The 18088-nt window shown below is 32.7% G+C and overlaps 2 protein-coding genes across 3 annotated transcripts; both read left to right on the top strand.

Moving 5' to 3' along the window:
* The first annotated feature begins 342 nt into the window (after positions 1-342).
* On the top strand, positions 343-5585 carry LOC130806466 (NADH dehydrogenase [ubiquinone] 1 beta subcomplex subunit 9-like). Of its 2 annotated transcripts, none has more exons than XM_057671564.1 (6): positions 343-664; positions 786-827; positions 1114-1195; positions 1700-1755; positions 5068-5111; positions 5228-5585. In XM_057671564.1, exons 1-6 carry the CDS (start codon positions 536-538, stop codon positions 5229-5231), a joined length of 357 nt encoding a protein of 118 aa, XP_057527547.1. In that variant the 5' UTR covers positions 343-535; the 3' UTR covers positions 5232-5585. The 2 variants fall into 2 exon arrangements, with proteins under 2 accessions (XP_057527547.1, XP_057527546.1); XM_057671563.1 differs by having other exon boundaries at positions 5068-5143.
* A 769-nt stretch (positions 5586-6354) lies between these two features.
* On the top strand, positions 6355-13993 carry LOC130806465 (epimerase family protein SDR39U1 homolog, chloroplastic). The gene is made up of 13 exons (XM_057671561.1): positions 6355-6759; positions 6858-6926; positions 7092-7167; positions 9305-9364; positions 9551-9669; positions 11205-11249; positions 11416-11494; positions 11600-11661; positions 12275-12377; positions 12616-12676; positions 12781-12851; positions 13121-13260; positions 13595-13993. The coding sequence occupies exons 1-13, from the start codon at positions 6673-6675 to the stop codon at positions 13697-13699; spliced, it is 1077 nt and encodes a 358-aa protein (XP_057527544.1). The 5' UTR covers positions 6355-6672; the 3' UTR covers positions 13700-13993.
* Positions 13994-18088: the final 4095 nt, after the last annotated feature.

Below are 18088 nucleotides of genomic sequence, written 5' to 3'. Positions count from 1 at the left end.
ATTTATTTACCCCTATTTTTCTCAATAAAACACCAATGAACAGTGCTTAATTTCACCAAATATCTTCTGACGAGCTAATTAATCCAGCTAGTTGAAAAGCCAATAAAACAACAACAATTTCTGCCAGATAAACAATCTTCTTTATAAAAAGACAACAACCAACAAACATCAAGCAACAAGCAACAAGCAACAAGCAACAAGCAACAACCAACCATCAACAATTATTTAATAAACACTTTTATAATAATCTTTTTATTGCAATTTTGCAAACAAACAAAATTAAAAAAAAAAAAAAACTACTAGTAACAAATTAAACTCTTAATCTTAAGTGGTGAAGTAACATGTTGATTCACAATTAACAAGACTAGATTTTCCATATTCTTTGAGAAACGCCTAAAAGAAAATAGCATAGCTGAAACGACGCCGTGAATTGCGTTTTGTATTCTCATTTCTCCTCATTGTTGCAAGCTGTTCAGACCACACTAGAAATTAGTAGAGAGCGCAGAAAAGTAAAAGGCCATTGAAGAGATAGAAGATGAGCTTATCAACGGCGTCGTATTTGGCTCGAAGAGCAGCTCAGAAGCAGAAAGTTCGCATTCTCTACCGTCGAGCACTCCGAGATGCACTCAATTGGGCTGTTCATCGTCATATATTTTACGAATATGTAATCTGATTCCTCAATTTTGTTCCCTAATTTTCAATCCCATTTTTAGGGTTTTCGTTTCTTTCTTTGATCCTATCTTATGGCGTGAATTTTACTTTTATTTGATTTTTTTTGTTTGCAGGCTGATGACCTTCGGAAAAAGTTTGATGCCAACAAAAATTTGGTACATTTCACTTTTCATGATTTTTTGTAAAATGTAAATTAGATTGATCGCAAATTTGGCTTCATTTTTTACTTTTTGGATTAGAATTATAATCAGCTGAAATTTACTGTTTTTGTATCATTGTATTTGTTAATAATTGATTTACCGGAGATGCTGATAAGTTGATTGGTGACATTAGTTTCAGTATATCTGTATAATGTTATATTCCATGGGTTTTGTTTAAATGTTTGGTTTTTCTTGATTTTTAAAAAAATGTTTTGTTGTTTTGGGTTTAATGGTGTTGTAGCTAGACCTTGATGCAATTGACAGAATGATTGCTGCTGGTGAAGCGGAGTACAATAAGTGGCGGCACCCTGATCCTTATATCGGTAAGCAATGCTGTGACTGTTATTTCTGAAATGCGTAGTGGTAGGCAGTTCATTATATTTCTAATACAAGATTTCATTATATTTTTAGCAAGCAAAACACTCCACACAAATGATGAACTTGTTTCTCTTCCGAACTACCATACACTAGGATATAATCAAAACGCATAACAACTAAGAATCTTAAGAAAGGCTTCAAAATATCATTCATGAGTCTCGTTAAAGCCCTTGAGCATTAGTTAAGCCGTAAGGCATAACTAACCAATCGTATACCTATGTTTTAAAGACTTTCCAAGACTTTCAAGAAGTTTCGCCATTGGAGATCTATAATTGAAGCTCTTGAAGCTCATTGTAGAAGATATAATTGAAACTTTGCAATTCAGTAATATGTTTATGCTCTAATCCACTTGCAGATTAATGATTTACTATTGTTCTTTGCATCTCAAGTGTCAAATTTTATTTAATGTGGTCACTTTGAATCTCATAGGGGTTCTTTTTCCTTTGCAGTTCCATGGGCTCCTGGTGGTTCAAAGTTCTGCAGAAACCCAGAGCCACCTAAAGGGGTATGTTATTAATGGTTCCTCTCTGTTCTGTTCTGCTACTGGAGTGCTCCTTGATTTTCATTATATAATTGGTAGTCAGCTACTGAGTTTCAATCTTTCAACTTTCACATTTAGCAACTCATTACTTGTCAATAATGTGTTTATATGCTTATTAGTGAGTACAAAATGTAATATTCTAGAAATAGGAGAAATATACTCCGATAATCCCAAATGTTACCCATTTTCTCATAATAATCTCTGTTAAAGCAAGTGCCAATAATCCAAATAACGACGTTAACTTTGAACATTTAATCGAACATGCTTTGTCTTGTACTTTAGAGGGGGTCGATAAAGATGTGTCGAATATGGATGGTTTAAGGTTTGGAACGGTTGATGAGAGTTGTTTGATCAAAGCAACAGGAAGATCAACAGACTACTTTGGATTCTGTTTTGGTCAGAATATGAAGTGACTATGCAATTATGTGGTGCATTACTCTATTGTTTATTGCAATGTTTATTGTCATAGTTAATTAGAATGTTAATTGAGTTGTTAAATGTGAGTTTATGGTGATTTATGAGGGAATACTAAGAGTGATGAATATTTTGCCTATAAGTAGGATTCATCACTCATAATAACATACACCACAAACACACATATTGTTGAGAGGGCTATTGCATTGTTAGAAACTTGAGAGTGTTCTTACTTTGCTTTAGTATTTGTGATCTTGAGAGATTTTTCTCAAGATAAGGGAGGTTTATTATATTTGTAATTGTTGAATTCATTATAATAAACTATATTTGAGGGGGAGGTATTCAAGATACCTCATAAACACTTGTGTTCATTTTGCATTATAATTTTCATTTGTTTTTCTTTGTTAAACCTCTTTGAGGCTTGCGCTTTCAATCTCAAATTTGTTTTGACTTGTAATTATCATAATTATCATTTGTCCTTCCCATCTGTCTCAAATTTCCTTTTATCTGTTTAGTAGATTTCTAACTGTTTTCTCCCCTAGCCACCGGTTCACCACCTTCTCTCCTTTCTCACCTTCCTTACCTTCATAACGATGGTATTTACAACACCTACAAGAGTACAACTAAAGCTTCCAATATTTGCTTTCCTCCAATATTTTACTTTAAAACCCTCAATGCTACTATTAATAAGCCTTTCTTTGCTCCGCGGTCGTTAATAAATTCAAGAGTCCCCGCTAAATCCAACGAATTCCCCATCGTTACATGCCCTTTGACCTTGCTAAATACCTGTTTATTGCCCTTCGGTCTTTGGAAAACCCAGAAAAATTTGTACATCGCTTACTCTTATGAAGACATCAATCCATGTTTGGTGTTGACCCATCCACAAAAAAGTTTGATTTTGTGATTGAACCTGCTATTGTTGGAAAAAAATATGAACTTTAATGTGCTGGAACAATCTGAAAATAATGAGATTCTTGAGCCTTTTATTTTGCTAAGGGGTATTGTTGTGTTTACAATAACAACTTTAATGTAGTATTTAGTATGCTTCACTTGTGCGCACTCTTTTGGAGAAGAATTTTGCGGTTAATTATCAATGCCTTTATATAGTTCTTACAAAGAATTTGATTGAGACTATAATAGAGATTTGACTCAAATGGGAGATATTTTGGAAGGTTGTTCTTGTGATTGATAATATCAATTGTAGTCTTTTTTTTTTTTTTTTTTTTTTTTTTTTTTTTTCCTGATAATGAATTCATTTAAGCTTTTTGTTGATGCTCTTGTGCTTCATTACAACAATACAATGAGGAAGTGTAATTTTGTATGACATTACATAACCTTAATGTTGTTTAAGCGTCTTTCATTTAGGCATGGTAATGGGGTCGGATTTACCAATCCTTACCCTTGTAAAACAAAGAGGTTGCTTCTGAGTTCTGATTGACCTTTAATTGCACAACACTATATGTAGCTTCACTTGATAAAAATGCACGTGATTTATTGTGTCTTTTTCTTTGTCTACCATAATCTAAAACCAAGGAATTAGAAATGTTTGGCTTCATTGAAAATGGACATAAAGCAGGTTCAATATTCTATTTTTAGTATTTCAGGGAATTCTTAGTCTATCGAATTACTTAGAGGAAATGTGTGAGATAAGTTTTGTTACTAGAAAACAGTCTTATGGTCTCCATTGAGAACTTTGAGCAAGTATTGTTGGAGCTTGGAATTGAGAGACACAAAGACAAGGGTAGATGGTGAATTAGCTAGAGGTTTAAAACATAGGTTTTTGAGTATTTGAATCACATAGTATAAACAAAAAGGAGAAGTTGATGAAAGGGGAGGTTTTTGAATATTTTAATCCCTACATATGTAGTCACTTATATTAACAAAGCCTTTCAACGAAAAAGATCGTTTCTAATAAAGATTGTACTCTAAGAGGAAGAGAGAGAAATAAAAGAACTATTTTTACCAATTAAATTATGACATGTGGTCATATTAACCCTTCAACAGATAATGCCTTAAGTAAGGCTGTTTTTGGTGGAATCATGGTATTGTTGGGTTTGTTATATAAAACATAGGTTCGATTATACTGAGAACACGAATACTAGTTTTAATTATTTATGTGATGTTTTCCTTAAAAGTGCTCATGTAGTACTTGCATATAGATCCAAAATTTTTCTTAGTATCATTTGTTTTTATGTATCGGTGAAAATTTATGGTCAGCAGTATTTTTAAATAGTGTAAAATACTAAAAACCCTTACAGTTGCTGGTAGAAATATATAAGGAGTATTTACTACCATCAAGGTTCTTTGGTTCATTCTAATAAGTACTGGTTTCTTTTTTTTGGCATGGCACTTTTCATGTACATGAAACTCGATGTATGGTTTATTACTGGAACGGAACTTGTGGATTTCTACTGTATTTGCAGAAGTTGTCATTATTGTACTTTTGTGGTATTAATTTTGTGTAATTTGTGCCCTGGTATACTGTCTCCCTATTTTGATTGTTCCAATTCCACATTGGCGTATTCCACATTAGTTCATATTTGACAAAGATAACCCCCTCCTCTCTTCTCTGTCCGAAAAAAAAATCCCCCACCTAGTTTCATATGTTTCCCTTAAGTATGTGCAATCAAAATCACCCAGTTTGTTAGGGCCTTATTGTGCTAGATATGATTTTCTTGTGCAGCAAACTAGGTGGTAAACAATTTTCTAGAGTAATTTAAGTTAATTTAATTGTACTGAAGACTATGACAACCCTCAATTATATTGCTATGTTCTCTTCAACTCTATTGATATATATACTTGCAATTTCCCGATAATTTACATTTAAGCTCTTTTCTAATTGGTGATATTTGTCAATTACAGATTGAAATCATCTACAACTACGGCCAAGAAGAGGCGGAGTTAAAGTAAATACTTTTTGTTTATGCAGTAAATAAAGGTTTCTGCTTTTGTTACCTTGATCACTTTGATAAATGTGCCCGAGCATTTTGTGATTTTTGACTTGTTGGACTGCCTGATGCAGATGAGCTTACTCCCATGGTGGGAGGTTGATGACGAAGCGCTATAGCCTGTTTGCAATTAGCTGCTGTTCAAATTTATTGAGATGTTACACTGTCCTGTTTTGTTATAATCTTGAGTTCATGGTAAACTTTTGAATTTTAGTGTTGATCTTCCAAAGATAATAATTTTTACACACATAAATGCAAACCAAGGGTTCTCCTTATTGCCTTGTGTACTTGCTGGATGTATCGTGTATGGTTGTCTCATAATTTACAATATTACGTTTTGATGGATTTTTTTCCACAAATATGTTTTATACTCCAAACATAATACTTTGGCTATTAATTCTTATTTAAGTGGACATCAAGAATTGAGATTGATTTGGTGCTTGAAAGCTGAACATGAAGTTGGTTTGTTCATAAAGCATGTACTCATGTAATTAATGGATGTATTGTGGATTTTTCTCTTTTATTGTTGCACAAAATTTCTACCATGTTTTGAAAATTTACCAAATACCAACTCTAGTAGCATGTTTGGTATCCAATCATATATAGAGGCTATAGGAAAAAAGAAGTGTTATTTTGCTCCAAGTCATTTATTAAGGGTTATATTTGTTTAATGCTAAATATATTTTTGGTTTTCTTGTAATATATTTTCGTCAAATTCAATTGTGAGCATGGTTTATATGATTATGAAAGTTTGTAAATAAAACGTCTATATTTGAAGATAAAACTTCATTATCATAAGAATTAGATATACTTTTAACAGAATCAAACTAGAAATCATTTTTATTATTGTTGTATTTTTTATCGGTTTAGACTGTTCTTTAATACATTATTATTTGTTGTCATTTATTAAATCTTGCTTTATCGTTTAAGTAGATGACGTTTGATTCGTTTCTTGTGACAATTGTCACTATAAACAGACCTCTTTATAGTAAAAAGTTAACATTAAGTTTTGAACCCAATAATAACTATATTGCTAAATAAAATGTCAAAATAAACAAAAGAAAACTAATAAAAGTTTTATTTATTTCAAAAGAACATCTATCAAATCAAACTCAATCACAAAACCTAAAGACGATCATAAAAATTGCGGGTATACTTAATCTAAAAACCCAATTCTTTTGGTTATAATGCCACCAAGAGCCCCAAAGACGTGACTCAGTCAAGTACCTCAAATATTTATGCTCGATCTCTAAAAAATTGTTATACTTTTATTTTAGTCTGTCTATCTTACATTGCTCAAATCCCATTACCTCTATACTTGAACCAAAATGAGACTAGAAGAGCGGGAAAAATAGGAGTCCAATTTATTGGACAAGTGATAAAACAAACGTGGCTCAAATTCTTACACGATGGACAAAATAATACTCTACACATCTCTTCTTCATTGGTTTTGCGTTCCCTTTATTTTTCTTCACCCACCCAAACGCACAAGAATTTCTAGCTTTTTTTCTGTGCATCAATGGAGGTTTTAAGAGCCACTCTACCATGGTGTTGGTCTTCTTCTATCTCAAAGCCCCCTTCTTTACAAGCCATTCCTCATTTTCAGGTTTCTATCTTCTCTCCTCAAATTTGACTATAAAGTTTTAAGTTTTTAATTAATTTTCATGTTTTTTCCTAATTTTTTTTATTTATATTTCTAATTAGGGTTCAGAAAGCAGAAGATTACGTCTATGGTGTCTCAGCAAACAAAATGAATCTGATCCTTCTTCTAAGGTTTTACAATTTTCATATTTCTCTATTTAGTAGAAATTAAACAATGATTCATTTGTTTATTGTGAATTATGTTATCATCTACATTGTTAGTAGTTGATTTTAGTTCGAGTTGACGATCACGATATTTTCTACAGAAATTTATTTGGTGAATACTGTTTGTTATAGGACAATCAAATGGTTGTATCAATAACTGGCGCTACGGGGTTTATTGGTAGGAGATTGGTTCAAAGATTACATTCAGGTAATCAATTGATTGTATTTACTTAGCTGATGATAAATGTTTCTTCTTTCCAAACTTCTTTTCAATTAAATTTTACTGTGTTTGTTGAATTGTTGGTAGAAGATCAGTTCAAAGACTATAAATAGGATTCAAACAATGTTCTCAACTCGTTTTCAATTGAATTTTACAGGGTTTATTGGTAGGAAATTGTTTTTGAAACTATAAGTAGAATTTAAACAATGTTTCGTGTTATGAATCGAAGTAAGAACGGTTGAAATTGTAGTTTGAACATGTACTAGTGAACATGATAATTTAATATTTATGCAAGTAATTAGATGATATTACCAAGAAATAATTAGCTCACAATAGCACCAAATTTAATGATGTTCACCGACTTGGCTTTATCTTCTTTCTAGGCTAGTGGTTTGTATTTGTGTTTAAATAGAGGAGCAAATAGGAAGGAATTACATCAATGGAGCGAATGTGTGATGAGAAAGATAAGTAGATTGGGATAGAATACAAGACTAATAATAATGAACATAGAAGACTAAAGGGATACTATAAAGCTCAAGCCATTTGCTTGGCTTACAACTCATACGTAGCACATATATATAGAAAAATGAAGTTGGGGCTACATATGAACATATGGGCGAAAACACATGAAAGACACCATGCGAAGGCCGCTTGTTTGAATGCTCAGGTGCCCAAGTGCTTGTGCGAGCAGTCTTTGATTGTACTTTCAGCTTCGCTAAATCTTCATTGCTTGTTCGAGCTATAGGTGCGCTCGTTCGAGCATATCATGACTGATAGCTTCTTTGGTTCACGTGATACTTGACACATTCACCAAATTTTAAAGTTTCAATATACTCCTAATTGCTCCATTAAAAATCAATCTCATCATTTCTTCATTCACCAGAACTTTACAACAAAGAGGTAAGTCTTGGCCTATGCAACCATGCTTCGTAAAACTTTCAATGCCTACTACTAAAACGACCATGCGCAAATCTTGATCATGAAACTTATATCAAGGATGTTTAACAAAAATGGCTAAGACAAAGTCACACTCTTCTCCATAATCTTTGTCACGGGAACACTCATGTTCAAAGATCCAAGCAATATTCGACTCAAGTCACATTGCAACATTGTCAACTCATTTTCGAGTGAAATTATTGGACCTTACACTAAGATTTTTTTTATATTGAGGATCTTACATTACTGATATGGTTTGTAAGTGTCATTTATATCATTGTTTCATTTGCTGTGAGTTATAAAACTATACAACAAGTCAGGTTTGATTTTAACCTTGCAATTGTAACCGTTCTTTTGACTATAAATATTAACCTTGTATCAAATTGCAATGATGCTTAGGGTTCAATAAGCGCAATTATAATTTTTGGTTTATTATGAGTACGCAGAAATGTTAAGATTGATAAAGGTGTCACATTGAGAACCTGAACTGAACTTGTTGCTTTTTAGTGCCGAACTAAAGTTAACTTGTTTGTAATTGTACCTAAATGTGTGAGGATGATATCTTATAATTAGAGAACTATGCTAATTGTAACCATTACCATTTGAAAATGTGTTATAATTGAAATTATGAAAAAAAAAACACTTGTTTGAGGGTGAGAGCCTCATTCCTAGGGCAAAAACACAATAATGGTCGCAATCACCGTAAGGAAACGGTAATTTGGAAACAAGACAGATGCAATTATCATAATGCCTAAATATCGGTCAAAAGTATGAGATATTCCTTGATACGGCCTTAAACGTGGTTTTTTACATCCTTATAATGCGGGAAAAATGTTATTTTTTTTGAGAACCTTTGCAATGCAATTTTTGTGATGCATGTGATGTGATGTGACCATGTTTTTGCATTATGACTCCACTATCATCATAATGACATAAGTAACTTAATTTATAGAAGTTAAAGTTGAAACTCTTTCCCTTTCCCTTTCCCACCATTATATACTAATAACCAAATGTCTCGTAAGTGGAACTAAACATAGTACTTCAAAAGCAAACTGGATTTCTATATTGCATATGTGGAGGCTAGCAGAGCTTCAGTCAAATTATGTTTTTTAATGTATGTTTGTTATGCATATTAGGTGATGCTTAAGAGTTTTGGACAATTATTTTACTCTCTTTACTTGATCTTCAGATAAACATCAAGTTCGTGTTTTGACGCGATCCAAATCTAATGCTCAACTAATTTTTCCTGGTAAGAAGGTAATGAAAATACTTGTGTTATGTTTAGATATGTGTGCAGAGCTTTTGACTATGAATCTTAGAATTGCCTACAATCCCATATAACAGATACTGTCATTGAAAACATAAATTGGAAAGAGTAGATCAAGTTAAGTAAATTATTTTTGACCTTGTTTTTTCATTTTTGTTCTATTGGCAGTGAACAAGTTCCCAGGCATTGTAGTTGCGGAGGAGCCAGAGTGGATTGACAACATTAAAGGTTCAAATGCAGTTGTAAATTTAGCTGGGACACCTATCAGTACAAGGTGGTCTCCAGAGGTACATATTGTTGGCCTTAGTGCACCTTAACATGCTTTGCTGCTCACAGATTATAAGTTTCATAATGGATTGGGTGGAACTAAATAAACGAACTAAAAAGGAACACAATTCTACACACATATTTACGTTGTTCTCAAACAACCAGTGGAAGAACAAAATTTATTGAGTTTTTGAATCACAAAATTCAGTAACCAAAAGAGGCCACTTTAGGAAACTTGACTCTTGAACAAGGGTATATAATCCTTACATGACACTTCATTATCAAACCAATACTCTAGTCGTCTTGAAAAGATAACTTTATAAGATAAAAATGCAAATTTAGAAAAGAAAACACCATGGGAATGGGATGTATGTTTACAAGTGGCATAGGGTTGAAACTTGACAAGAATTGGCAAACAAGCTCACCTGAATTATGCACGCAAGTGTTTTTATGTTAACAACTCATGATAAAGGTCTTCAAAGCCTGTAATATGTTTTGTAAATGGTGGGTCCCTGCACTTGTGTCAAAATCAGGACTTTGCCTTTGTGATTAAGCTTTTAACCTGACATGTCCGATACTTTTTTTATCTACTCATACCTGCGTCTCACACTTCTGTTTCTGAGTAACAGAAATATAAGGTAAAATATGAGATGTATATAGTACTTCAAATACCGAACACACAGGAATGCACTATCAAACTGATAGTATATCATATATGAGCATTAGAAGACTTCAAGTTATATTCGAACAGGTGTGATAAAGTATTAATTCCCATCTATCTTGAAATACATTTGAATCTCCTCACCTATATAAGTAAAAATGTAAGGTTGGCTCCTTGTAGATTTTTGAACTTAGTTCTATTGCTGTCTCTCTTGAAAGTTGCAATACTACGTATCTTTTCGTAATAAAGCTAAATAGTGGCCGACACCTCAATTGTAACTGTTTTTGCTTCTTTGATTCTGGTAATTTTGTCTACCCAAGGGGAGGTAATATGCTATGAGTAAGTATCATAAAATGCTACAGGGGAAGTTAATCTGATATTAGCAAAAATACTATCTCTGGTTTTTATAAAATATGCAAGTCCATTTAAATTTACACTTCACAGTAATACTCCACATATTGATCTCGTGAATTCTCTGATGTTATTTGGGCAAGCAATAAGCCCATCAAATTAATGAAGGTTTCCGCAAAATGTTCATCAACTATATTAACAATAATTTTCTGTTACTTTGGCTTATCCATAGGCGGATCCAACGGGTAGTGCGGGTAGGCAAGTGAGAACATATAGAAATTGTTAAAAATTTACTAGTACTGCAATAAAAAGGAACTTGGTTGAGTTGGTTGGGTAGTCTCCTTTCACAAATGGTACTAGGGATCAAACCCTACCATGGTAAGTTTTTTTTTCATAAGTGACATCACCTATTTATTTCCTGGATCCGCCCTTGGGCTTATCTAGCAATGGCGTCATATTCATGTAATAAAAACCTTGTTGATTACCACCAATTTAGGATCAAGAGCACAAAAGTATCTGATGGCAGTTTCTTTTCCATTTCAGATCAAGAAGGATATAAAGGAAAGCAGAATCAGGGTCACTTCTAAGGTTGTCGACAATTATCTTCGATTAATATCACTCTCTGCATATTGCTTTCATCTTGGTTTTCATCAGAGAAAAAAAATTGCAGCTTGTTGTTTCTTTTCTTGGATTTTGTAGATTTGTATATCTTTTTTCGTCCATTAACTAGTGATATTGTTTTGCTTTTCTGCAGGTTGTTAATATAATAAACAACTTGGACGCTGATACTAGGCCCTCTGCTCTGGTCAGTGCAACAGCTGTTGGTTATTATGGTTAGTCTTGTATTGGCTTACTCATGAAGATAAAATCTTCACTGCACTTTTGTACAGAGTGATCGATATTTTTTTCTTTTTACCTTTATATCTTTAAATTGTCAGGAACAAGTGAGACAAGGGTATTTGATGAAAAAAGTCCATCAGGAAATGATTATTTGGCTGAGGTATATATCAGAAAGCGAGTAAATGTTTTTTTGATCCCAATACAAAAGCTTTGTTGTTTGAAGTTGTGATTTTGAAGTCCTATGTACGTCGGTTATTTGGTTTCTACGCATGTAGCTCTTAACATGTTTCAACTTTCAAGGATTAGTTTCTGTTGCTTGGCTTTAAGCCATGGTCTATTTTCGTGTCCGACTAGCCGGGGCCATTGTGTTTGATGTCTTGTAATTTATTGTCAGAAGTTTCAACAAATGTCAAGGAGGTTACAGGATTGAACTTAGGTCTAGAATTGTTTTAGCGGGGCGCACGTCTTGGTTTAGAAGACTTTTAAGGTATCAGGTTAACGGTTTTGGAGACTATGGTGTGTGTTAGATTTGTTTCTGGATGAAGTAATTCTGTTGACATGCATGTTCTCAAAGTTGTAATTAGATAAGATTGGTCTAAGGAATGGGAGAAGAAAGAGACTTAGAAGTGAGTTTGAGTTTCCTTCGTTGTCTTCCCAACTTTGGAAGATGTTGATTCATCAGAAGTGGATGGAGCGAGTCACTCTGAGTTTTCCTTCATTGTCTTCCCAACTTATCCATATGAAATGTTTTGATCTTTGTAATCTTTGTTCAGGTTTGTAGGGAATGGGAAGCCTCGGCTCTCCAAGTCAACAAGGATGTAAGACTAGTACGTATTCGCATTGGGGTGGTTCTCGGAAAAGATGGAGGGGCTCTTGGTAATTTTTTCTCCTAAATTCATGATACCATACAATTCTACAACAAAAAATTGTTCAAACCCAAAATCGACCATAGTTAGATTTTTTTTCGATTCGTGATTCGCAATAAGATTAGCGCAACACATGACATTGCTCAAGCTTAAAGATTAAAAATAATATGCTACACATCATGCGCCAGTAAAATGTAAAATGTTCAATTGATAGTCATCCCTTATATGTTAATTTTTAAATTATGTAGCCAAGATGATTCCCATATTCATGATGTTTGCTGGTGGACCTATTGGGACCGGAAAGCAGTGGTATTGAGCTCATGCCTACTATTGTCGGTCTGTTGCTTTGCTTTAATTTCACCAACTTTGAGATGAAAATTTTTGTCATTGAAATGCTTTTGTCCTTGTTTTAGGTTTTCTTGGATCCATTTGGATGACATTGTAAACCTTATATATGAAGCAATACGAAATCCAGCTTATGAAGGTAAGTTCTTTTGTAATCATTCTGTGTAACAAGTAGAGTTGTCCAAAATTGACCCGATCAACCAAAATTGAGTATGACTCGACTCAACCCAAAAAACCCGCATATAAAATTCAAATTAGAATCTCAAGCTATTTACACATACAAGAATCGAAATTAATCTGACCCGAGATACGATACCCAAAATCCGCTGGAACACTCGAACGTACACCTATGGCAGCGAAGTTTACAATTGTTAACATTAATGACTGTTGTTCTTGTATAAATTTCAGGCATTATCAATGGAACTGCTCCAAACCCTGTCAGACTAGGAGAGATGTGTGATAATCTCGGTGATGTCCTAGGCCGGCCTTCATGGCTCCCTGTGCCAGACTTTGCACTCAAGGCCGTTCTTGGCGAAGGTGCTTCAGTTGTAAGTATAAGCTTTTCTCTTGTTATCATACTTTTTATCTTTCTTAATTAGAACCAAAGATTTATAGTTATTTGGTTTCGAATTATAATGGACTATATCAAAAAGGCTCATCAAATCATGTGGACTCTTTATCTATGTGAAGCTCCAAATGATATTTACTACTAAGGATCAATTGGAAACAATCTCTTTGTTATCACTAACAAAGGCAAGGTTGCAGAAATCTGATCACCAAACCCGCTTACATGGGAGCAATTTGACGGCGTTGGGATATTGGAACGCTATTGTTGTTGTAATCACTTGCAAAACTCATCATGTGGTAATGTCCTTTTCACAGGTTTTGGAAGGGCAAAAGGTTTTGCCGGTTAGAGCTAAGGAATTAGGCTTTATGTTCAAATATCCATACATAAGGGATGCTTTGAAATCTATCTTATCATCATAGAAATGAACAAAACAACTTTCCTGAGGAAACTGCCTATTCTTCAATTTTTTTGGATGAACATACAAAAAAGTATGACACATTCTTTTTTTTCCCCAATTGTATAGCAGGCAGAGAAGTGTGTTTGTGTTAGGCTTCTCGCCTTGTTGTAGATCGATAAACACTCTGATATGAAGGCTTAGCGATGTGTCTAAGCGCTCCTAGGTGATTTGTTGAAATTTGATGTGATTTCTTTTTTCAATAATCTGTTGATCGAACGAGAAGTATACATTGCTTTTGCACCTCTTAACTGCGAAAGAGTTCTTTTCGATTGTTAGATAACGAGAATTTCTATTTGAAAATGTCATTACTGGAAGCAACCTAAAGACAATGAATGAGTAAAACAGAGCATATACATATCTTATACGTATTTTGAAACGCACTAACAGAGCATATACATATCTTATACGTATTTTGAAATGCACTTTCACACGTAAAGTCTGTTCTTTAACTCATCCGTATTATTGTTTTTCAAAATTTAATTGAATCTCAAAATACTATTTTAACAATTGAAGGCATGTAATTGACTTGCTATTTAGTCATCTATGTAGAAAACATAACTCCCAATAATAGTCATGGACCTTGCCACAAGTCATTACATTTCCAAAGATACTCCAATTCCCATGAGATTTCCTGCTCTATAGATTGAGGCTGAAAAATCACAAACTAATCTCACCAATCAAGCTAATAAAACAAAAAATAAGCCAAAAAAAACTCGACTTAAAGCCTCCAAAAGATAAACAGTATTCAAATGATAGAAGTATTCAATGTCTTTTAATTTGTTTTCCAATAATAAAAGTGTTCAATGTTTCGGGGTGAGTGAAATCAAAAAATAAATCGTATTCGAAAAATCGGATATTTGGAGGTTCGGATCCAAGTTGATGTAGTGTCTAGTTTTAAACATTCTTATCAAAAACCCTTTAAGTTGAATATAATGTATTACAGTTCGTCTTGTATGAGATCCTCACACGGTGAGACGATCTCAAAACAAGAAACTCATAAGCTAAAAGATTTTATCATTGGGCTATTTAATCCAAGTATGAGGCATGTCTCACGGTAAGACCGTCTCATATGTTAAGGTAATTGGGTCAAAAATTGTAATCGAACTTAATGTGTGACCTATCTCTCAATCCATTAATGATTTTTTAAGTTAACTAACAAAGCAAACCACAAAGCACAGTACATATTTTAGCAAATCACAATATGTAGCAAATGTTCGAGTCTAAACTTAGCAATTCATAAATTAAATTTGTCAAATGTTTATGGTCTAAACTCTAAAATAACAAATCAATATTTCCCATTCTAATTAGGATTTCAACATCCACCATGTCTTATATTTTGTCACGTCATTAGCCTTTTAATTTATGAACTTTGTATATTGTATGTACTACCAAAAAAATATAAAATGGGTTAAGCTCATATTATACAAATAAAATAATCTCGTTTAATTAAGCTCATATTATCGGAATTAATCAACAACAAAAAAAATTGTGTCTAAAACATTTACAAAAATCACATCCGGTTTTTTGAAAAATATTTTTACAATTTCTTTGGTTTTTTCTAATTTTTTTATTTTATACTTTGTACATACAAACATTTTAAGCTTATATCTTTTCTTTATTTGATCAAAATTATATTTTACTTTGAAAAACAAATCATTTTAGTATTATTATTTGATGTTTAAAAGTCTAAATTAATTAACTATTGATAAGTTATGCAACATAAGTGTATATGAAAATTATAAATATTAACCTGTTCAAAAGTTTAAATTTAGTTTTTTCTTAAAAGAAATTGAATTGAAAAAGAGTTTGTGATCTTGTTTTAAGATCTAATATCCGATTCAAATTATTTGATTTTGAAAAACTGGATACATTATCCGGTTTTCGAAATCGGATACCAAAGTATGCATACCCCTAATGACAACGGTAACAATTCTCTATTGCTTCAGTTCACTTTATGATTGGCACTTAAAGCATTTTCTAAACAGAAAGCATTGTGTGGACCTAGTCTATAAAAGTCTTACTTTTTCAAAGTGCATATAATAACATCTCGTCTTGTATGAGACGGTGTCATTATGAGACGAACCCATATAATTAGTCCGTTTTTATAATTAATTACTTTAAAAGTATAAGTAATCAATCTAATACACTAGATTTATATGAGTCAACCCAATAAAAATAGTATCATCATGAAACCGCTTCATTTAAGAATTTGTGATATAACAATTATACGGCACTTTCCATAGTGCGTATACTAATCATTAGTTTGAAAGAAAAAAAAACTTCCTATTGAACTTGGAAGACATCAAACTCGCAAATCCTTTGTATTATTTTGCCAAAGATTTTAGTCAATAGTCAATAATAATAATAATAATAGACTTTAATGCAAGTCTACCACGAATAGTTATTTTTGTAAAAGTCAACTTATGTTATGATTAGGACAAATTCTTTATTAAGATGGTCTTATTGTGAGACGGTTTAATATAGGTTGGCCTAATTTTTAATTTCATATAACACAAATTGTTGTAAGAGACAGTCTCTCTGAGAGACGCATTAGATATATGGACTAAATAGTCTAATAAATACAAATTAAAGAGAAATAAAAATGTGAGCTTTTTATTTAAGGTCGTCTCTTTAAGAGACGGTCTCTCATAAGAATATTTTTTCTTTAACGAAAAAAACTCTTTTTAACGTATTGCCAAAGATAAAAGTCCAATAGTCTACAATTATTGACTTTAGAAGATAGTTCACAACTAATTAGTAGGAGTAGAAGTCAAGTTTATGTTATTAAAAGTCAAAGTTCTAAGCCAATAAAAAACTAAAGTGTTGGCAAATGTTGCACTCCTAGTTGTGTGATTTCCATTTCTCTCAATGCATGTCATGTCACTATGAAACAATGGTTATTGAATAAGACCACTTGTAAATTATGATTAAATGAGAATGTATCAATATAGAACTATTATAATAAGGAGAAATAACATTAATTATTTAACTTATTACTTATTTACTAAAAATAAATTATATTGTTTTTTATTTGATATAGGTTAGAGAAATGTCTGACAAGTAATTAACGAGGGAAAGATAATTAATTTTGCATATAGACAGTGAGAATCAAACTTCTGTCATAATAGTGAAAAAAAAAAAATCCTAAACCAACTAACTCATAATTATTCTCAATGAACCCCACTTTTTATTTATGAATAGTTCCATGTATTGCATGTGTCTATTGAAAACATATTAGACTAGTTTTGTAACTAATAAGTGAAAATATAATGAAGCCCTTAGAAACTTAATCGTCTTCATATTTTCCCTCAATATTTGATCTTCAACACTCTTCGAAGATTGAATTCAGTCCATTTAACAAATGATAATAAATGGGTATTTATTTTATGCATAATGATATGGATCATATATACTACTTTGGAACTAGCTCTTCAAATAAACATATCTTTCTTTTTTTCCATTGCACCTCAATATATCGATCAATACCCATATTATATCACACCACTCATCAATTATTGAGTCACAACTAAAAATAGTCATGGTCGGGTCTGGTTCGAGTCCAACTAGACGTAAATTCAAACTCATTACTTTTTGGTAAGCCATAACGGACTCGGATTTTTAGGGTCTGAAAATTTTAGACTCGAATTCAAACTTGACGGTTCAGATGGGTCTAAAGTACTCCTAAATGAGTCTTAATATACTTTTCATGCTTACACCTTTTTACATTATTAAGGTTTCATTAGTACTAAAATGGATCTATATTTTCTATATAAGTCTAAACTGAGTCCAAATAAATATAAAAATAGGTTTAGAAACTAAGTTAATATGAGAAAACTATGATACGGGAATAATTTGTGTTGTCCTTTCATTAACTCCAACCAATATTTATATAATACAAGATGGTAACCGTAGAATTAGTAAAAAACCGTCACCAAAGATAATGAAACTGCTGAAAGTGTGATAATGTAACCGTCACCAAATATACCAAACCGTCACCAAAGATAATGAAACTGCTGAAAGTGTGATAATGTAACCGTCACCAAATATCTGATGTATACCGCGGAGTGCACATATCCTCAATACCCCCCCCTCAAGTTGGAGCATGGGGTTCAAAAATGCCCAACTTGGACATAAGTAACTCAAATTGGAACTTTCCGAGAGCCTTAGTGAAAATGTCCGCCAATTGAGAAGAAGTAGAAACATGAGATGTTGTAATTAAACCCTCGGAAATAGCATCCCGCACAAAATGACAATCAACCTCAATGTGCTTCGTACGCTCATGGAAAACCGGGTTTTTGGCAATATGCAAAGCAGACTCACTGTCACAAAAAAGGGGAATAGCTTTGGGATG

This window comes from Amaranthus tricolor, chromosome 2 (genome assembly GCF_026212465.1).
Source record: "Amaranthus tricolor cultivar Red isolate AtriRed21 chromosome 2, ASM2621246v1, whole genome shotgun sequence".
Classification (NCBI taxonomy): Eukaryota; Viridiplantae; Streptophyta; class Magnoliopsida; order Caryophyllales; family Amaranthaceae; genus Amaranthus; species Amaranthus tricolor.
The sequence above is the reverse complement of the archived record's forward strand: the minus strand, read 5'-3'. Positions and strand labels throughout refer to the sequence as shown.

Excerpts from the sequence above, each read along its gene's own strand:
- LOC130806466 (XM_057671564.1), top strand. The coding sequence starts at position 536 with ATGAGCTTATCAACGGCGTCGTATTTGGCTCGAAGAGCAGCTCAGAAG. Across the intron at positions 1,196-1,699 it reads GCACCCTGATCCTTATATCG|TTCCATGGGCTCCTGGTGGT; the intron begins GTAAGCAATGCT and ends TTTCCTTTGCAG. Across the intron at positions 1,756-5,067 it reads ACCCAGAGCCACCTAAAGGG|ATTGAAATCATCTACAACTA; the intron begins GTATGTTATTAA and ends TGTCAATTACAG.
- LOC130806465 (XM_057671561.1), top strand. The coding sequence starts at position 6,673 with ATGGAGGTTTTAAGAGCCACTCTACCATGGTGTTGGTCTTCTTCTATC. Across the intron at positions 12,852-13,120 it reads ACGAAATCCAGCTTATGAAG|GCATTATCAATGGAACTGCT; the intron begins GTAAGTTCTTTT and ends TATAAATTTCAG. Across the intron at positions 13,261-13,594 it reads TTGGCGAAGGTGCTTCAGTT|GTTTTGGAAGGGCAAAAGGT; the intron begins GTAAGTATAAGC and ends TCCTTTTCACAG.